The sequence below is a fragment of the Lolium perenne genome, chromosome 3 (assembly GCF_019359855.2).
Source record: "Lolium perenne isolate Kyuss_39 chromosome 3, Kyuss_2.0, whole genome shotgun sequence".
NCBI classification, from domain to species: domain Eukaryota; kingdom Viridiplantae; phylum Streptophyta; class Magnoliopsida; order Poales; family Poaceae; genus Lolium; species Lolium perenne.
Genome location: NC_067246.2, coordinates 44,461,474 through 44,484,015, shown reverse-complemented (window position 1 = coordinate 44,484,015; position 22,542 = coordinate 44,461,474). Strand labels below are relative to the sequence as shown.

Genomic DNA, 22,542 nt, shown 5'->3' with positions numbered 1-22,542 from the left:
GCCCGGTATAAGGTCTAGCCAATCATGTTCCTCCGCTACCTCGCACACCCACCCTTTGTTGCATGCCCCGACCCTGGGTCCTCGCCGGTCCCATTATTCCCACTTACGGGTGGACCCCGACCACGACGACAGTCTGGGATCGAACCAAACTCCTTCGCCGGTAGCTGTAACCCATCCTAGACTGCAATACCGTGGGGAACTTAAGGCTTCCCCAGCCCACCGCTTGTTCCTCGGGCGATAAGTGTCTACGGACAATGCCGTGGGGACTTAAGGCTTCCCCAGCCAACCGCTCGCCCCCGACAGATACAAGTGTCTACGGTAAAGCGCGTCCGTTTATGTACGAGAGGTGGAAACACTTTTGACTACTCCGTCCCACTCCGGATCTTATGGTTAACACGGGTATTACGGCACAAGAATCACTGGACGACATTTGTTGTTTAATCCTAGATGGATATAAACCCTTGCAATGGAACCTCCACCATATCAACACAATCCATGGTTCCATTGCCCACCACATAGTCATATTCATAGTTATAAAAATAGTGGTTTTGGTTTTTATGCAATAGTGATAAACATAGTACTTGGCAAGTAATTTGGTAAAAATACTCAAATGGCATGAGCAAGCGATGAACTTGCCTTTCTTGACTGCAAGATTATGCAGACAAGGTCTTCGATACGTAATAAGTCCAAATTCTGAAATAGCATCATCGTCCGGTAAGGATGATGTTTAAAAGATTGGCAAGGATGCAATAATGCATAAGAATGAGATGCAATCGCTCTAAGCGTGACCTAACCCCGATGATTTAGGATTAGTGAGTGGTAATGATTAGTTCAGGGTGTGTTGCACTTTTAGAGTGATTCACAAACAAGGTTCTTATTCAGGGTTGTGTTGTTTTAGAATCATAAGCAGGTGGAAAAGTGCATGGTAACAATCATACACACCTAGGGATATTAGTTGTATAATAAGTAAAGAGCAGTTGTCAATTTTAATACTATATGGCATGGTTAATGATTACTTGTTATATTCTTCAAAAGAATAACTTTTGAAGAACATGTTCTTTAATAAAGAACAAGTATGACAATTGGGTTTGTGGGTTGCTATAATTTATTCTGGTTCCAAGTAGTTTCTGGGTAAGTATAAGATGGATCACAACATAGTTGGATTCATCAGCAACTAGGCTTGATTGGTTGTACTTAAGCATGAGCAACATAAGCAATTAATTATCCATGGTTGCTATCATGGTTGGTATACCTTGCTGGTGATAGCTGGTTATTGGCTATAGGTCCTATTAGGCAGGATTGATGATGATTCCTCATTTTCTTCAAAAGAATAACTTTTGAAGAACATACTTCTCAAGTAATAAGAAGTATTGCAATTAGGGTTGAGGTTGTCTAGGTTTCACTGTTAGTTCTATTAAGTAAAGATTAATTGGTTCCTAAATAGGATGGTTGGTAAGTATCCAACACTAGTAGGGTTTAGTGGAACATGGTTCTGTAATGTAAAATAGTAGGTATGGTTGCTATTAAGGTTCATCACAATGGTGTGATGCTAATTAGGGATCAATAAGGATGATGGCTTTGGTAATAGGATCTAGGGTTTTCACTTGGTTGACCCCACTTAATTAGTTAGGTCTGATGAGGATGAACACATGGGATACCCATATATTAGTGATAGGTCTTCTACATTTTATGTGTCCAAGACAAGTATTTAGTTGCTACTATGGTTCTATGATTTGGTAGTAGGTACCATGATCACATGTTCTAACCTAGGGTTTTAGGTTTAGGACAATTTAGGGTTCACATGTACTAATGGAACTAGGGTCTAAATGGCATTAGGGTTTTAGGATTACACATGAAATGATGAGTTCCTAGTTTTCTACCATATGGAACTAGGGTTTACTATTTACCATGTAGTTCTATGATTAATAACTTCATTTTGAATTTGAAGTTATTAATAACTTCTAAAAATAATATTGAATTTGGCATTTATCATTTTTAAATAATTAATAATTAGGGTAATTATTAATCAGGGTTTAAATCTCTCTGATAATGCTTTAACAAAATAAAAATAAAGAAAATTAGTTTTAATGTTTTCTTTATTTATTTACTGGTTTTTATTTACTTTTGGAATTTTTTTACTAATTATTGAATTTTAATTGAATTTAGAATTAAAATTAAAGGCTTAAATATCAAGTATTAAATGATTGAATTTTTATTAAAAATAAAAATTTCATATTATATTTTTATTAGATAGAGTTTTCTTTTCTAAGAATTTTAATATCTTATTTTAATTTTTCTGAGTTAATATGAATTTTCTAAATTTCATGTAAGGTTGCAGCAATTTAATGGATTTAAATTTAAAACTAGAATTGCTAAATACACGCGGACAGAGCTACCTACTGCCACTGACCAGTGGGGTCTAGACCACGTCAGCAGCCACGTGGCGACGACGTGGCCAGGGAAGCTCACTGCCGGCGGGTTGCCGGTGACGGCGCCGCCGTTCCAGGGCTCTAGCGGACGGGATTCTTGCATCACCAGAACGAGCACATCGCCGTGAGCATAACGGTACCAGCGCCGCCCCGAATTGGTCGCCGGAGCAACCTCGACGGCGAGACCGAGCGGCGGCGCTCGCAGACGAATGGTGCGGAAAGGCTACGATGCATAATCGGATGAGGCGAGCATGCTATGAGCTTCAGAGGCTCACCAGGAGTACGCCGGGCTTGACGGCGTGGTCGCGGATGGCCTGAGTCGCCGGAATCGACACCTCCGGCCATCGGGAATGGCGAGCTCGGTGAGGGCGTTGCAGGACTCTTCGGCTCAATTCCTTTTGCACCGTGAACATGTCGAGGACAGCGGAGACGATGGTGTCTACGGCTTGGCCAGGGAAGGTCTCCACCGGCGGCGATTGAAGATGACCGGGTCGACCAGGGTTTCGACTTGGGGAAAAAAATGGAGAGGAGGAAGAAACTCGGAAACTAGGGTTCGTCCAGGGCTTTATACGGCTCAAGGGAGAGCCTCGTCACGCCGTCGATGAAGGAGAGGCCGCCAGCGACGAAGGGAAGCTGGCCACGGCATCTCGCTGTCCACCATGCGCGAGGAAAGGGATGAGGACGACCCTTCCCCGATTTTTTTGACGAAGAGGTATGGGCTGCTGTTGTTGGGCTCGACTTGGGCTGCTACTGGGCCAGTGGTTGGCTGGAATGGTGGGCTGCTCGGCCAGGTAATGTCTTTCTCCTCTTTTTCTTTTCGGTTTTTATTTTTTGTTTTATATTTTCAATTTGGATTCATAATTGAATCCAATACTATTTGCAATTATTTCAATTATGTTGTTTTAATCAAGATTTAGTTTCCTGACTATTATTTCCCCAATTCTATTTGGTCAAATCATTTTAGATGAGATTATAGTACATATTTATGAAGTTATTCAAAATAACAATTAATCATGAATTGTATATGTTCCCTTTAATTCTCTTTTTACTATGCAATCAATTCTTGTTTAGAATTATGAGAGTGGATACTTTCATCTCAAAGTTTTTCAGGAATTGTTATTATGTCTTGGTTTCCATTCGAGGAATTAATCACTTGCATAATATTTCATGTGAGCAACATTTTATTAAGGTTTTGTAGATTTGATGATAACCCATATTAAAGCTAACATTAGTTTTATGGTCTCATAATCCTTTGAAATACCTAGAGTAAATATTACTCTCCTCAAGGTTGAGTCTTAATTATATAGGTAAGTGGTTGATAATCACACTTATGGTCTTATTTATAAGATGTATCACAAGGGGTTTTCTCAGGTTTAATAAGTGAAGCATAAGATTTCATTAATATGCCATTCCAGGGTTCTAATAATATTTCCATAATGGTCATGGGTTTGATTCTCAATTATGGTCTAGGTTTATATTGCAATCTCCATAGTGATACAATAGTTAGGGTTGAGATATAATTTTAATTTGTAGAAGTGAGATGGCATCATATTGCATTTGTTAGGGTTTAATCTCCCCTAAAACAATATGGTTACTTGCTTAATTGTTTCTGTTCTCTTTTAATTACTAAGGACTTGAGGATTGGTTTTATCTTATACCAATAGATCTCTAATATATTCTTAAGCTATTGTTAAAGTAACTATGGTTGTTATAGTTCTTTTTATAGTTAACTTTGGTCATATGGATGTATGGTTTCTCACCATATTAAGTATGGAGTTTTACTCTAAGGTTTTCTTATGTTTCTTAGGTGAAGAATAAGTGGAATGTAGATGTGGTAGGGTTCTACTTATGATCACAAAGTGGTTCACAAGTTAAGGTTAGGATATAAGCCTATGGTTGCTTACTAGTTACCTCCCTATAATTTCATGTGGTGCATGATATCTACTTATTTTATTAAGGTTTATTTTATCCTCATATACCTAAAGAGCATGATCATGGATTAGGCATGATCAACTTGTTCTTAATATCCCTACCTCAAGTTCTTAGGGTTTATGATCATCACTCAATTTATAATGATCAAGGTTTGGCTTCCTAAGGTATCTCTCATTAAATAGGTTTCTCACTTCCATGATCAAGCATTTTCTGGATCAACTAGGGTATAGTACTTCTAATTTACCTTCTTGAATGGGACTATTATGGTTGCCTCTAAAGTTTATATCCCAGGAGAATGCCTGAGATATTATGTTAGGGTTCTACTTAATCAATGATGATATAATCATCTAGTATATGTATAGTTCTCTCCCTCATATTCAATTGTTGCCTCAACTACTTGAGTGTAACACCATAGCTTGGGGCTCTCTTATAAAGGAATGGTTTTTCTAGGGTTTATGGTGTATTCACAATATCTCAATAGGTATTTAGTCTCAGGTTCCATTTGTCTAGCTTAATTGGGTTATTCTCTTCCTCACCTTTTCAATTCATGGATATGGTATTATTCCATGTGATAATAGGGTACCTCACCACTCCAAGATGAAATGGTGGTTCCTAATACTTTAGTTCAAAGGTTGTCCTTGATTCTTAAATAGGTCAAGCTAGAATTAGTATGATTGGTCTCTCTCATTTGGGAAGGTCTTTAATACTAACCTAAGGTTAGGTTCCATAGAGAATTGATGTGATCATCAATATCTATGTTTAACATCTACGGTTTCTCTCTCTAAAGAATGTCTTGAATAATACTCTAGGGTTCCTCTTGAAGATGATGATTTGAATACTTGGATGTGTATCCAAGGTTTAGCTAAAAGTTTGTTATTGCCTCTCTAATAAATAATGTAGAACTCTCACCTCTTTCGTTTGATGTATATTAATATGTAGTAGAGAGGAATATATACTTCTAGAGTTGATCTCCTTGTCTGGTTTCCAGGATTGAAATAGAATGAATACCATGAGGTTCATGGTAGGATCAAGGATTAGTTTAAGACATGGAAAAGATTAGTCAAGAATGGTTTCTCCATTTTACTGTTACTTGATTTCCAATTAAATGGATGTCCAAATGTTATGGCAAGAAATATCATGTTGTGATCTTTAATAAGATCAAGTAGTTGATCCTTGATTAAAGGGTTGTTGTGTTAGTTTTAATTCCATTTGATCAAATCATCTCTACCCAAAACAAGGTTTTAGCAAAGTCACATTGAAGTTTATAGCGCTTGACTTGATGAGCTACTTCAGTTCCACCAAGGTCAAGTGAAACTTTAGTTACTTTGACTGTTTTACTTTAAAGCGCGAAAATTCCCCAGATTTTCAATGCATGAATGCAATGCACACATCTGTTTCCTCTATTTTTGTAACCCCATTACCTGGGATATTACAGCAGGACACCGCCGGAAGCCGCATGTGTTTCCAAAAAGCTAACGCGTGCACATTTCATGTGATAGTTGGTGTGTAGGTGTTCTGCTATCATCACACGGAGGTTTCATGTCATACTAAAATGTGCCCCATGTAGCTGCTTCACAAATAAAAACCGTTTGGGCATCCTAAAAATGAAAAGATGGTCGCCCTTGGGTCGGATTAGAAATCCGCGTTCGGGGTCTTGCTTCCCATCATAGGGCCCACACATGTGCCAAATATGACCTTATTTTGGCAAACTATGTCATGCCGAGGCCGTTTCCCACCTCATTTATGATAAAGTCAATCAGATTTAAACTAGAGGTACTTGATCTAATGCTCATGATTTTTAGGTAAATTAAGTTTGTAGGTTTAAAATATGATATGGATGTCATATTTTTATTCCTCTCATTTTTCTGATCAATTTAGACATATTATTTGCCAAATTCGCATTTACTGATATTAATTATTCCATATTAAATAAAAAAGACAAAAAATAAAATTATTTAATTATTTTCCAAATTCTATATTATTATTATTATTTATATATATTTATTGTTGTTTACTTAAGTGATTGTTTAGAATTCAAAAATATAGAGGTGTGGCATCACGGTCAAAGGGTTAATATGATTGATATGATAGTATTAACAACAAGGTGTCATTTCATTCATGGAAGCTCATCCGAAGAGAACCAAGAAGTTAAGGGTGTGTTTGGTAGCCCGGGGCTACTCAGAAATTCTCCTCCCAACCAAGATTTTGAGGGCATCCTCTGTTTGTTAGCTCGGCTCTTCCCACCTCCACCCTGCTGAGCGGATACGAAAAAGGGGTCAGCGCCCTGCCGAGCAGCGAAGGCCGAATCGAGCTTCGCTGCTGAGCTCGGACGAGTCCGCCCCGAAAAGAGAGAGCCCGCGCTCCCGAAAATATCTCCGCGCGTCCCCGCTGAGAGGGTAGACCCCAACTCCCGTCACCCCCTGCCCCTTTCCCCACGAGCCCAGCATCCAGGCCTCGTCCCCGAAAAATCGCCCTCCGTCCGCCGCCAAGGTCGCCGCCTCCCCCGGCTCGCTCGCCTCCCCTGCCTCCCCCGGCTCGCTCGCCTCCCCCGCGTCCCCGGCTCGCTCGCCTCCCCTCCCTCCAGTCGCTCCTCTCCCGTTGCACAGGAGAACCAGATCGAGCCCGGCATGGAGAGGGCGAGGTCGACCTCCCCGCCCGTGTCTGGCGGTTGAACCGGCCTCCATCTACTGGTTATCCCTGCGACGGCCTTGAGGTCCTCCACTTCCGGCCGTCGTCAAACCTAGCAGCAGCACATCTCAGGCCAGAACAAGATCCGTCGATCTGCACATCTCCGACCTGAAATTCTCCAACCTCAACGTTCCTGGCCGGATCTGCACGTGCTCTCAAGGTAGTAGCAAATCCTGCTCGTTTTTGAGTATTTTGTTGTTGATTCCTTTCATTATTCGTGACTGTTTTTATTGCTGCCTATGATAGTTGTTGCAGACCTGTTTTGGGGCACTATGATAGTACTAGCACCACTATGATATGTTTTATTTGTGGGCATTAAACTTGATATATGTAGGGCCTTTTATTATTGTGAGTGGTGCATACTTTTATTCTATGTTTGTGTGATAGATGGATGATTTGGCAAGGAAGCGGCGCAAACTTATCGTGCAAGCAGCCGGTATCGCAGCTGTATTGGGTGCATACATGATCTTTATCTCAAGGAGAGCTAGGAAACAAACTCCATTGTTAACAATAGGTCGTAGGATTGATATGGATGTTGCTAGGGAATCAAATCTGAGATATATCTATCATTCTAGCGACACAAATTGCTCAAACCAACTAAGAATGAAAAGAGCTCCTTTTTTTCGTTTGTGCACTTTGTTTAGAGAGAGAGAGCTATTGAAAGATAGTATTCATACTTCTATTGAGGAACAAGTAGCCATGTTTCTCCTAGTAGTTGGCCACAACACAAGGTTTAGAGCTCTACAACCGACTTTTAGAAGATCTATTGAAGTAATTAGTAGGTATTTTAAAGCGGTGCTATATGCTGTTGGAGAGTTGCGAGCTGAGATGATCCGTCCTCCCTCCAATCATATTCACCATAAAATTGAGGAAAACAGCCGCTTCAACCCTTACTTCAAGGTAATCTATTTTGAAACGTTAAATATGTTAACTTGATAAGACCCATGAATAACCCATTCTTGTATTTTCCGATTTAGGATTGTATTGGAGCAATAGATGGGACTCATGTCATGGCTAGAGTCCCAGCAAATATCTCAGCTGCCTTTAGGGGTAGAAAAGATGGCACTACCCAAAATGTAATGGCAGCGGTAGACTTTGATTTGAAGTTTACCTATATTCTTGCTGGTTGGGAGGGCTCAGCCCATGATGCCCTCATACTTTCTGATGCTGTGGAGAGGGATGATGGGTTGTCACTTCCTCCAGGTAATAACTCGTACCCATTAGCTCCAAAAAAAAATTAGTAGCTTCTGCCATAGCTAATAGCTGCATTTTTCATAGGAAAATACTACCTTGTTGATGCTGGTTATGCCGTGAGACCGGGTTTCCTTCCACCGTACCGTAAAACAAGGTACCACCTAAAGGAGTATGGTGGAGGAAATCATCCTGAAAATTATAAAGAGCTGTTCAACTTAAGACACTCTTCTCTAAGGATATCAATTGAAAGGGCCTTCGCTGCATACAAGAACCGTTGGAAGTTTGTTTACAATAGACCATTCCATCCTTATAAGACCCAAGTAAGAGTAGTTATAGCTTGTGCCATTCTCCATAATTGGGTACTTCAATTTGGGGAGGATGACTATTTCCCACCTGAGGCAACATGGGACCTATTTGACCATGTATTTTGCTTGGATCTTGTCTGACTTTGTAATATTGATCGCTGGATGATGAATTATCTTTTATGTGGATTCGATGTTATGTGTGTATGTACCATGGAGTCCATATGTATGTATTTGTGGAAAATCTATTCCATTTGGTGGTAGTCTCACCAACTTAAGGAGAAGGTAACCACATCATGTCTCAAACAGTCTACCAAACAACATCCCAGGCAAACATATCTCAATAGACACAGGCTAACAAACAACATCTCTGCTTAACATATCTCAGCTGACCCGGGCTACCAAACACATGACAATTTCTCAGCTCAACTCAGCTAAGGTTAGCTTGTATGAGGAGAGATGGAGAATCTGAGTAGCCCCGGGCTACCAAACACACCCTAAGTGTGCTGGAGTAGGAGTAGTGTGAGGATGGGTGACCAACTGGGAAGTTTGACTACAAGTGCAATTTGACCTATAATTAGGTGTACTAAGTGTGATTGTGAAAGATTAACAAGTAAAAAAGAATAAGAAGAAAATTAGAATTTTTTTTTCAAAAAACATAATTTGAATATTTTTTGGAAAATAAATTTGAAAATTTTCAAATACTATGCCGACGGTTAAACCGTCGGCACAGCAATCTATGCCGACGGTCAGTCTGTGCCGACGGTGATCGGGCTGTCCCTGACCAGAACTATGCCGACGATGCTACGCCGACGGTCACCGTCGGCATAGCCTGTGCCGACGGTCTTCCTTGTGCCGACGGCTGGTGGCCGTCGGCAGACTGCAGCTCTCCCGTAGTGAGTACTTATCATCATTCTATAAAAAATAAGACAAAATGACGTGTTAGTACGCTTGAAAACCAATATACAAACATGTCATTTCAGTATTTGATGGTGTAGTGCTTGCACTGTGTTGATTAAAAGGTTTGTACCCAGGTTTGACATTTTTGAAGTGTTCCATTACATTTAAGCTTGCCAAGTAAATACAAAGGAAGTTATTTTCTAGATAAATATATAATATGTCTGTTGGTACTGGAATTTCTGTAACTGTGGAAGCAGAAGCTATTTTCCAGATAAATCTCCAAATGAGCAGCCCTCAATAACAATGGAAACCCCATCCTCAGATGCTGAATGAACTATTGTCCAGAAAATTGTACTGTTATGTGATCATCAAGCTAACAATTAATCAAGCTAAATAATCAGCACAGGTAGAAGTCTACGAGATGCTAAGGTCGATACAACTGTGACAACATTTCAGGTCACATATTTCCAAGCAATGTCCAAATAAGGAGTCAATCATTTGAGAGGACAAAATTACTATGCCACACGTAGTTTAGAAATGGGGATTCTGACCAATAAAGACAATGCGTTGTACATGAGCCCACGTAGTTCTTTTCATGAACTCTGTCTCAAGCTGTAACACCAGTACGTTCCTTTTTATATTAGTCAAACAGTAACCAAATGAGACGGTTTTTGCAATTATAGAATATTAGAAATTAATCACTGATATGAATGAAAACACAATACTGTTAATGTTTAGAATTTAGACAATACACACACTGGTATAAGATTAAGGAAGGAACGTTACAGAAGGTTTGGTTTCCAATTCCAGTAGGGAAAGTTTGGCTTCCTACAGCACAGATGCTCACTTTAAGGTCATTCACTGCAGATACACAACATAAAGATGGGACTTCTTATTCCAGTCCGATTCTCTCACTGGTGCAGGAGACACAGAAACCGCTGCGGCAACTTAACACATAAAACTAGAAATTTCCCAACATGCCACAAAAAGTCTGTGTTTCCACCAACAGATGAAATATCCTTCTTTTATATAGCAGATACTTTTGTTCCGAAAATCACATATTACTCTATGGTATTTATGAGTAGTTTATTCATGTCAAATATGGCCCAAACATAAAGTACAACAGGTTCGCCTAATTCATAGCCACCGGACGTTCTGATTGGAACGACGAATTCTAGCTCAGAACCTTCTACTTTTACCTACACTGAACTCAATTTCAACCCTTTTCATACATTTTGAGCATCAAAGCTCGACTGTTGGTCTGTTCCAATCGACAGTATCCAAGATCCCGACCCTTTCTTAGCCTACACTTCATCTTGTCTCATCTCAATCTCTACTACTAATAAAAGAGCGAACAAGAACTTTCCTAGGTACACCCCGCTAATTGTCCACAAACAAAACAACACCGCATGATTAGGCCCACAAGTCTCGATCTAACAGACAGAGGAAAACTTCACCCGTGTGCACTTAGTAAATTGCAATGACTGACCATGCTTCACCAGCAGAGGAAAACTGATCGCACGCGCAGCAGCCCGCGTCCTACTCCCACGTCCTCATCCCGCTAATCACGCAAGTATCAGCGCAAAAACTGATCGTGAAACTGATTAGCGGATCTGCTCGACCCCATCCCAAACACCGACGAGTGCTGCCTTGCCGTCTTCTCCCTCAACGGCGACCGCGCACGCCTACACAGCCCCTTCTTCTCCCTAAATGGCGACCTCGCAGGCCTGCACAGCCCCTTCTTCTCCATACACGGCAACCTCGCAGACCTGCACCACTCCGTCGACTCCCTACACAGCGAACACGCCGCCCTGCACCGCACGTCGACTGGGTAGCCGCCGCTCCTCCATCTACCCACTGACAACAAATTGGATTGGACCATCGGCGCCCCCACCACGGAATCAGCACCACGCGCTGAAAAGTCTCTGCCATTGCTCCGAAAATCCGCTCCATGCTGACGCCGCCTCCTGGATCGATGCCACCGTGGCCGCAACTCGATGCCGCCCCGCCTGACTCCTGGACCGCTGCCAGAAACGAGGGACGCCGGGCGCCCTGAATCTCCTCTCAGGATCGCCCCGATTCCGATCCCCACGACAACGTCACGTCTGCCACGCCACCGCCACTTGCACGCGCAGCTGTGAGATCGTGATCGTCCGGGCCCCAAATGCAACGTTTGTTTGATCGATCAGCTGGGGCTACTCGTGTAGGTAATTTGAGACATGTTCGTGTGGCGCATATACATGCATGCAGAGGAGAGGCGGAGCTGCCGCCAGCGAGGCCAACCCGATGGCGGGCAGCATGGTCCTCCTCTATGCGGAGACGCCGACTTCCAAGGGAGGGTGGCGGCGCTTGATACGTCTCCAACGTATCGATAATTTCTTATGTTCCATGCTTGTTTTATGACATTACCTACATGTTTTGTTCACACTTTTTGATGATTTTAAGCGTTTTCCGGAACTAACCTATTGACGAGATGCCGAAGTGCCAGTTCCTGTTTTCTGCTGTTTTTGGTTTCAGAAATCCTAGTAAGGAAATATTTTTGGAATTGGACGAAATCAACGCCCAGCATCTTATAATTGCACGAAGCTTCCAGAACACCCGAGAGGCACCAGAGGGGGGGCCACAGGGCCACCAGATGACAGGGCGGCGCGGCCCAAGGGGGGTGTGCCCCCCTAGTGTGTCACCGCCTCGTCAGCCCTCCGACTCCGCCTCTTCGCCTATTTAAAGGTCCCTGACCTAAATCTTCGATACGGAAAAGCCACGGTACGAGAAACCTTCCAGAGCCGCCGCCATCGCGAAGCCAAGATCTGGGGGACAGAAGTCTCTAATCCGGCACGCCGCCGGGACAGGGAAGTGCCCCCGGAAGGCATCTCCATCGACACCACCGCCATCTTCATCACCGCTGCTGTCTCCCATGAGGAGGGAGTAGTTCTCCCTCGAGGCTAAGGGGCTGTACCGGTACCTATGTGGTTAATCTCTCTCTCCATGTACTTCAATACAATGATCTCATTAGCTACCTTACATGATTGAGATCCATATGATGAGCTTTGTAATCTAGATGTCGTTATGCTATTCAAGTGGATTTTACTTATGTGATCTCCGGAGACTCCTTGCCCCACGTGTGTAAAGGTGACAGTGTGTGCACCGTGTGGGTCTCTTAGGCTATATTTCACAGAATACTTATTCACTGAGTTATGATTTGAGTTAGATGTTATCTTGCCAGAGAGTAATTCAGAATAGCATAGTGAAGTGCTTATTTATATCCCTTTATGATTACAATGAGCTTTGTATCACTATTTATCTATGTGCTACTCTGGTGATGTTATTAAAGTACTCTATTCCTCCTCCATGATGTAATGGTGACAGTGTGTGCATCATGTAGTACTTGGCGTAGTTTATGATTATGATCTCTTGTAGATTATGAAGTTAACTATTACTATGATGGTATTAATGTGATCTATTCCTCCTTTCATGGTATGAAGGTGACAGTGTGCATGCTATGTTAGTACTTGGTATAGTTGTGTTGATCTATCATGCACTCTAAGATTATTTAAATATGAATATCGAATATTGTGGAGCTTGTTAACTCCGGCATTGAGGTGCTCTTGTAGCCCTACACAATTAGTGGTGTTCATCATCCAACAAGAGAGTGTAGAGTATAGCATTTATCTATTTATTCTGTTATGTGATCAATGTTGAGAGTGTCCACTAGTGAAAGTATAATCCCTAGGCCTTGTTCCCAAATACTGCAATCATCGCTTGTTTACCGTTTTACTGCATCTGTACTGCCTGCAATATTCCCACCATCAACCACACACCAGTTGTAGCATCAAGTATTTTCTGGCGCCGTTACTACTGCTCATATACATTCATACCACCTGTATTTCACTATCTCTTCGCCGAACTAGTGCACCTATATATCTGACAAGTGTATTAGGTGTGTTGGGGACACAAGAGACTTCTTGCTTTGGGATCGCAGGGTTGCTTGAGAGGGATATCTTTGACCTCTTCCTCCCTGAGTTCGATAAACCTTGGGTGATCCACTTAAGGGAAAACTTGCTGCTGTTCTACAAACCTCTGCTCTTGGAGGCCCAACACTGTCTACAGGAAAAGAAGCGTGAGTAGACATCAGCGCTCCATAGGTCGCCCGCAGAGGAAAGGCAGAGAAGGGTGGAGCTGCCGCCGGCGCCCATGATTGATTCAATGTCCGTCCCGTTTGTGAGAAGTGAGAGGAGGAGCAGGTACATGCAGAGGTGGGCAGATGCGGTGTCGGCCACACTCAAAAAATTTCAGGGTTGCAGCAGCTTGGACGAATTAGAGTCTGCATCCATATATATGCAGTGCAATGCAAAAGGTATTTACATTGCAGGAACCTGAACTGCTTCTTCCGTTATTCAGGCTAAAGCTCAAGCTTTGGAGCTACGTGATTTTTAGTTCCTTACAACATGTTTTGTTCGTGGTTTTTTAACAGGAAAAAGCCTCTTGGAGATATCTCATTTCTTTATGCAAGTGTAGAAAGATTTCAGTTTGTGTTCTCTCCTTTGTTTGAATGATCAGACAGTAACCTCTTGTAATGGAAAATTACCAAAAATGGCAGCTCTTATATTTATTACTGTAGAAATAGCCGGACCAGGAAGTTTCTAGATAAACCCTAACTGTATTTTTTTGGCTTTTTCATGGTTTATGGGCATGATGGCAGATGTAATCTACACTAGGAAAACTGTAAATTCTCACTGAGCAACCTAAAATCGGATACCACTTGATATGGCAAAGGAGACCGATCTTTCGATGAGAGTATGATAGCGTCGATTTGTTGGTGGAGTTCGTGCTTGACGATCCGACTACACGTGCAAAGCTCATGCACCAATGCAATCGCTAGGACAATTCCTACCTGAATCGAGAACAAGTAAGAACTAATATTGCAATCAGAATATTGCGAATGAAAGATGAAAGCTTTATTGAAAAGGTGGGATTCCGAATAGTCGGTCTTGTTCTGGGCGTTGGCCTCAAAAGAAGTACACGAGAGTTGCAGCAATGGCTAACTTTTAATCTAATCAAAATCCGAGTCTAAACGTGACGGCTATGGAGGTATTTAAAGGAGGAAAAGGTGGGGTTTCGGCCAGCCATACATATGGTGTCCGAACCAAACCCTAGAAGTCCTTTCCCCCTTCAATACAGACTCTAAAAAGTGGCTGACTTATTTCCTGCGAAAAATAACATGGGCCTGGCCCAAAACTAAAGGTGACGCAACACCATATTATGCTATGGACGAAATTATGAAGTGGACAACTCTATATTTCGTCCATATCTTCATCTCTTCTTATGGTGACTTCAAAGTTCTGAAATCTCCACTTGCGGCGTCATCTTTAATCCTCAAATGCTTGCTGCCATCTCCTTCATGTGTGATCATGCTCCAATGCTTGTCCTCCTCATCCATGTTAGGTCCACCATTCCTAAGAGTAACAAACATATATGATTTAGGCATCATCATATACTCATGTATGTGAGGAATAGTTCCAAGAAACGAAAGTACCTGATAGTTAAGTTGTTTGGCACGAGCTCGAGTGATTGGTTCTTGTATATGTGTGGCTGCTCCAATGAAATGCATGACATCTGTTAGATAGTCACAAGCGAGCTCCCTGAATGAATACTTTCTTTAAAAAAAAGGCTTTGTCCTAAAGTACATGCATGGGTGTCATGGGCATACCCTTCGGGTACCCATTATTAGTATACCTGGCTCGGTCCAATATGGAGAAGGCCCAAGAAGGCAACTCGAAGAAGTAGTTGACTAGGACTTTTGTAAAACCCTAGGCTGGTTGCATATATAAAGGCAGCCAGGGCACCCGACAGAGGGGAGACAACATATAGACAACATAGTTCCGCCTACGGTGGCCCCATGTAAACGTATTTTTGATCATATACTAGATTTCTAGCAGCATGTAGGGATCCTCCACCGAGGGGACCCGAAGCTGGGTATATCGTGTGCCCAATCTCGCTCCCGGAATCTCCATCGCCGTTCTTTTCCGAATCCCAAGTCTACAATCTTTAGGAATTGGCGAGGTGATCCCTCGTTAATTGCCGCCGTCTGTGAAAATTGCGGCGACGGGATTTTGTGATCCGGGCAGGATCTCTCATCATCGTCAACAATCTTCCAATCGCATCACGAAAATCAAAGAAATCGGGTTGATGAAGACATGCAAGTCACCGCGGTCACGTGTGGCACCCGCATCCCAGTCGATGAACCAGGCTGGCGTGGAGCAAAATCGAGGCTTGCCTCCTGCGCGGGGGGCACCATGTCCCTGATCAAGTTTCTAGATAAAAGTGGTTATTCCAACAAGAGGTAAGTCGCACGAACAAACATCACCACGCGATTTTGTTTCCCTGATCAGTTTTTCTTTCACTCTAGTTTCTTATTTAATTTCTTTCTTCAATTATTATCTTAGCAATTGACTTGTTTGAAGCTAATATCCACACACATTTATTTATTTTGTACTTATGCTTAATTTGGAACGATCATGAGTCCAAGACGCTTGCGGATCCGGCCCGTGCACTCGCCGTTGTACACCCGCCATATTCTGAGACCCACCGGCGTATTTGCATTGCAAGTCGCAGCTACGATTTCATATAAGGACTAGGTGCTATATTTTGAATTACGTAAATAAATTTCGCTAAATATTTTTCGGCTTGTGCTATTATTTGCGCGCAGGTTTTTTGCGCCATAACATAATTGCAGATCGGAAATAAGCTTCGACTACTTTTTTTTCTGTCGACCCCGTTCACCATCATGCGTCTCGTCTTCTGGCCGCGTAGTTACTGTGTCATCTTCATCGACCACACTGGATAGGCTCCGCACGAGTACATCAACCATGCCGGCCAGACGCTGCACGACTATATCGACTACTCCTAGCCAGGCGCCATGCACCTACATCGATTGTGTCCGTTGCACGACCTGCTTTAGCGATGATTCCATCGATATAAAGCTAAGTGTTACTCTTCCGAGAGTCAATTATTATTAACTTTTGCCACACCCGAATACTAGGGGTTGTGCCATTGCAATATTACAGCAAATATACCCGACTCTCGGGGTTGCGTCATTACATCGTTACTGCAAATACACTTGATTACTCGGGGGATTTATCTTCTCTGGCTCTGGATATATCTTCCTTGACTCAGTGGATTTATTTTCTTCAGTTTAGTGGATTTATCTTATTTGGTTCAGTGGATTTATCTTCTTCGGCTTACTGGATTTGTCTTCCTCGGATTCATCTTATAAGGTTATCATTGGTTTCCTCTAATATAATACTACACGACGCATTTCCAGATGCGTTTCCGCGTCAATGGATTCATCTTTTACGGTTATTACTGGATTTATTTTCTTCGGGTCAATGGATTCATCCTCTATGATATCAGCGGATTCATCTTCAATATATGCTTCATATTTAATGGCGTAATTGTCAATACGGATTCATCTCCAATATTTTATCTTGGATTCATCTTCAATGACTTTATCTCTCATGGTGTAATCTTCAATGGCTTAATATTCAAATGGCTTCAGCTTTAATGGGGTCGACAATTTCATTGAACTAGCTAATACACGCGCGTTGCTGTGGGATTGTATGGTACATATAATATAAGTTACCAGGCAGGACTAATCTGATGCATGTAGAAAAATTACTTTGTATAACAAACAATGAAGCATGCATGAACACTGATGATATACCTGGTAACCAAAATATCACTTTTAGTACAAAAATATAACAAATTTTTATTAATAGCATGGTTGTACAAATAGTATAATCAGTAACACAATATTTTTTATTACAAATATGGTATCTAACCAAATATGAATATTACGTACAATAAGATAAGTAGAAAAAATATTACCCCTGCACACAACATAATTTATTGTTGCCAATTTATATATTCAAAATAAATAAATGAAATCAAATGTTTCAGCACATTGAGGTCCACCCGAGCTGACCTTCTTGTGTTTGGACAAAGTATTACGCTGTGGTCACTACGCCAACAATATCCATATTGAAAGAAGAATATGAACAGTCTGAACCACTTGAAGTAGTATACTGGAAAACAACTTATGTTTGACCATCTATAAAACAACTTATGCACAGAGAACTTAAAAAAAATCGTTGTATAGAGGTACTACAAATAATCGAAGCCATGTTTATTTCATTTTAATTCAGTCACTCTGTTAGCATATTTAAGTAATTTCATGCAGTTCAAAAAACAGCTATGGAAATCTGAAAAGAATATAGCTTTCCCTATTCATCACCGTAATATTTTGAAAGTTTAGAGCAATTCCAATAGTATAGCCAGTTGTTGGCTATAAACAAGATGTCATGCCATCTATAGTTAACATGTAGCCAACAAGTACAATAGTTGGTTATAAGAATGTACTACTTTTTCAATGGTTGGCCCACCTTTCATTCACACACCTTGCCTAGGAGCACGTGCTAGAGCTAGCTCTTGCATAAGAGCCCACTTACATTCTCTCTCCTCTTCTCTCTCTTCCAACTAGACATAAATATATTATTTTAATTCTTATAGCCAACTGACTGGACCTTATTGTACTTGCTCTTATGAAGTTGCAAGGTGTGCCTGACAACGAAAGGTGCTAGGCCAAATGCAATCATTAGATATGAGCTAGCACTATTTTAGGTCCTTACTCTTCCTTCCCTACATAATCAGATGAAAGGGAAAAAAATGTCAGCATGAGAATGCTATCCAATACTCTGAAAATGCAAACCTTGGGTGGTCCTGCTTTCATAACATGAATATACCAACAAATGAACTGCATAGTACATGCTAAAAAAAGCTGAGTAATACCATTTTATTGATTATCCTTCATGTGAAATTCGTTCTTGATCCACACCTGAACCAAATAAAAAGAGATAATTCAAAGTTCAGCTGCCGTAAACATAACAAATGATGTAATATTGTTCTGCAATTCAAGGGGCAGAAACTAAAACAGATGTAGTTCACCTCTAAGCTCTACGTAGAAGACTTTGAGATCCCCTAGCTGCACGTAGAAAGCTTTGAGGGTCGAGATACATGAATAATCTGGGGCTGGATACCAAAGCAAGGATGGAGTCTGCTGTGGAGCGAGCCAGCGGAAGCGGGGATAAACATTGGGTTGAGAGATGGCTAAATATATATTAGCGGGAGATTAGGAGAGGAAGTGGAGGAGGCATGGTGCCATAACTTATTGATAGTTATGGCATGGATCAGAGAGATGAAAATACGGAGTAATAAGGAGATGAGGAACCACAAAACAAACAGTCAATTACGAAGGAGCCGAGGAGCCTAAATTGGTGGAGGGGTGAGCAGAAATTAGTATCCCTTCCTTGAAAGATGAGTGAGGCGTCAAGTGATGGTTGCCTGGAGATATTAATTCGTGATTCCACAAGCTGGAAAACATGTTCTATGGCAGAGTTGATGAGATGTGGCAGCCTAAGATTGCTGGGAGATGACTGATGAGGTGGACATCTTGCATGTCAAGAGAAATCAATTTAGTGGGTTGCTCCTATTTAGATATTATAGATTATAGATTCTCTAGCGAAAGTCAAAAACAGGTTACGTATCCATGAAGACAACACTCGGGGGCTCGACAACAACTTTGCCCCTGAGCATAGTTACAATATAATAAACCAGGTGACCACTACTTCGACGTAACGTTTTCGGCAACACTCGGGGGCTCGATAACGACTTCGCCCCGGGTCACAACTGCGACATGGCGTATAAGCAAAAATCATGACATCACCCCAGCAGCGCTCAGGGGCTCGGCTATTTCTTCATCAACATTTTGGCGGCATCCACTTTCGCTATTTGGTAGTTTTTACTTCGGCTCAATTTCTTTGATGTACTCGAAGACTTCATCGACTCAGTTGCACGACATACCTTCGCGTCAACTCCGTCGTAACCAATAAGCTAAGTGTTCCTTTAATTTAAAAAAAGTTGATTATCATTTATTTTCGCCGCACCCGATACTCGGGGGGCTGCGCTGTACAAATTCACTCTACATCTTAGGTTGACAAAATAAGAACTGCGCTAGAAAAATCTACATCAACGAAGAACTCGATAAAAAAATTCTGCAAGGAACCCAACAGTTTTTTTTTCAAGGATGAACCCGACGAAATTTTCTTCAAGGAGAAACTCGACGAAATTTTCTTCAAGGAGGAACCCAGCAAAAAAATTTCAAAGAGGAACTCGACGAAATTTTCTTCAAGGAGGAACTCGACGAAATTTTCTTCAAGGAGGAACCTGAATGCGCTCTCCCACTCTATCCACATCGACATATGTGACGAAAAAACCCAGCGGATGCGCTGTGGATCCTATAATTTTGCTGGAATTCAGTTAGGGTAAGTCCTACATCGGCACGTTATGAATTACGCAAGTATCCCGAATTCGTGTTCGGGGAAACGAGTTCTGAATTAACTTGTACCTTATCCGTCAGATGAACCAGCCGCATTTACCAATATACCTGTACAATATATTTGTCGAATAAAATATAGCGTCTCCTTGGACTCGAAGAATTTGAAAAAGAGAAAAAGCACGAAAATTTCATTCGATTCTATAAATATATAAATGTTTGTAGACTCAACTCGACTCTGTGAATCAAGTGGAGCCTACTCCCATCGGGAGCGCATGAATTTTATTAAGTCCTCCAGCAGGAGTCGATAAAAAGAGAGGTTGCACCCATAAATATAGTCAAGTTCTTCATCGAGTAGTACAACTTGAGTCTATGTCCAGGTGCAAACACCTACCGATATACTCGGGGGCTACACCCATCGGGAGCACTAGCGCGCACCCGATAGAAAAAATAACTTCGAGAATCGTCGACATCTTCTACGCTACACATGATCTACGACATTGACCTGATAGGACCTCACCTTGTATTTATTCAACTTCGGAGATGATTATGATTGGAGTCTCTACGCAAGTCTTCGACTTCCCTAGACACTCGGGGGCTACTGTCATGAGCATACCCTTCGGGTACCCATTATTAGTATACCTGGCTCGGTCCAATATGGAGAAGGCCCAAGAAGGCAACTCGAAGAAGTAGTCGACTAGGACTCTTGTACAACCCTAGGCTGGTTGCATATATAAAGCCAGCCAGGACATCCGGTAGAGGGGAGACAACATATAGACAACATAGTTCCGCCTACAGTGGCCCCATGTAAACATACTTGTGATCATATACTAGATTGCTAGCAGCACGTAGGGATCCTCCACCGAGGGGACCCGAAGCTGGGTATATCATGTGCCCAATCTCGCTCCCGGAATCTCCATCGTCGCTCTTTCCCGAAACCCAAGTCTACAATATGTAGGCATTGAAGGTGATCCCTCCTCAATGGGAGACTGTTTTGTTCCACAACAAGGTCTTCGATGACTTTTCTCTGTTTGGATGCATAGAAAGTTGGCATGGAATTGAATTGGACTAAAATTCCAAATCTAAGGTGGAAATGAATTGACTTCTAATTCAATTCTGTTGTTTGGATGTATTTGGAAATTTTTGTTGGAATTAAAGGGTGTAAGCAATTCCAAAAGCTGTTTGGATGAAAAACTATGGAATTTGGAATTTCTCCACAGGCGGCCGGCAGAACGAAGCTAGTGGGGGAACCTGTCCCCCGCGTGCTCGAGTTGGACCCTCCGTCATGGCTCGAGCAGGAGGTGGCCAGAATCCCATCACAGCGGCGACCACCAGTGGAGTGTCAGGGTAGGCCGGCGTCGGCCAAATATCCTCCAGGAGACTTCGCTATAGGACGGACGCGACGGTGGTTCCAAGGCCGCGTGTGCGACCCAGGGACGCAGCGGCGCACCTGCCGCGGCCGAGACCAAGCAGGGCGGGTGGCGAGAGGAGCAGCGAACGACGACGGGAGCTGCGAGTCGAAGGCGGCCGTAGGGGCATGGGTGGAGGGAGGTTGGGGCAGGACTTGCGGCAGAGGGATGCGTGGGCACCGGCGGGAGCACACAACGGAGGGAGGCGGGGGCACACGCCGGCGGGGGAGGGAGGCGGGGCTCATGCCGACAACGGAGGGAGGCAGGAGCTGCTGCCGGGTGGGGATGGAGACATGCACGAACGAATCGAAGGGATCATACCTGGCCATGTGTCAGGCCGGGCCGGGCCTCGGTCCGGGCCGAGGAAAGCCCGATGGCCAAAAATTAGGCCCAAGCATGGCCTAGCACGACCAAATACCCATGAAGCCTGTCGGGCCGTCGGGCTGGCTGTAGTGTTAAATGTGATTTTCAGGCTGCACAGGCCCGGCCCGACCATCGGGCCAACTTTTTCAGGCCCAAGCCCATGTTTTTTGGGCCGGGCTTCGGGCCGGGCCTCGGGCCGAGCTGCCCATGGACAGGCATGGAAGGGATAGGCTGCGTTTCCGAGATTTTCTGAGGGTGAGACCTCGGAAAGTTTTGTGGGCTGTTTGCACGCGAGGTGGGGGGCTCGGAATTTGGTTGGGCTTTCCACATATCAATTCAAAGCGCATGCCAAATGGCAGAATTTGTGGAATCGACGCCCGAAGATACCACACAAAAATTTCTGAGTCATGTCTGATCCATTAAATGTGTTTTTCGTCACTAGGACGAGACTAAAACATCTTTTTTCCAATATCAATTTGCTAGATCTATTTGCTCATCCATCCAAATAGGTTTTTACCTTATAACCACCTTGTAGTGTTGCGAATATTTGGTCGCTATGGCTATGTAGAAATGACAAAGTATTTAATAATAAATGTTCTTCTCTTTTACAAGTCATATACTGATGCACATCTATCCTCCGTTTGTGGTCACCTCTACAACGTTTGGAGCATCCAGACCTCTTTACGGATGTTTCTACACGGTTGGAGGATACATCGAGAGATTTTTTTCCAACATAGATGGCCGCATGATCTGTGGATTGACCCTCCTTCGTCTTACTCGTGTTTTTACGTTGTTGAACTTTTTCCCGAGAATTTTCTCATTTAGTTCGTTTGTAATAAGTGGATCTTTATGGCTATGTGCATGCTGCCAATGTAGAGGCCAGGTGTAATGCTTCTTATGATTAATAAAGCGCCCATTCTCAAAAAATGTGGTTTTTT

The 22,542-nt window shown here is 42.6% G+C and overlaps 1 protein-coding gene across 1 annotated transcript; it reads left to right on the top strand.

Moving 5' to 3' along the window:
- The first annotated feature begins 7,436 nt into the window (after positions 1–7,436).
- Positions 7,437–11,280, top strand: LOC127338194 (protein ANTAGONIST OF LIKE HETEROCHROMATIN PROTEIN 1-like). Its single transcript, XM_071827166.1, has 6 exons — positions 7,437–7,949; positions 8,027–8,252; positions 8,328–8,665; positions 8,934–8,984; positions 9,334–9,445; positions 11,054–11,280. The coding sequence occupies exons 1-6, from the start codon at positions 7,437–7,439 to the stop codon at positions 11,278–11,280; spliced, it is 1,467 nt and encodes a 488-aa protein (XP_071683267.1).
- Positions 11,281–22,542: the final 11,262 nt, after the last annotated feature.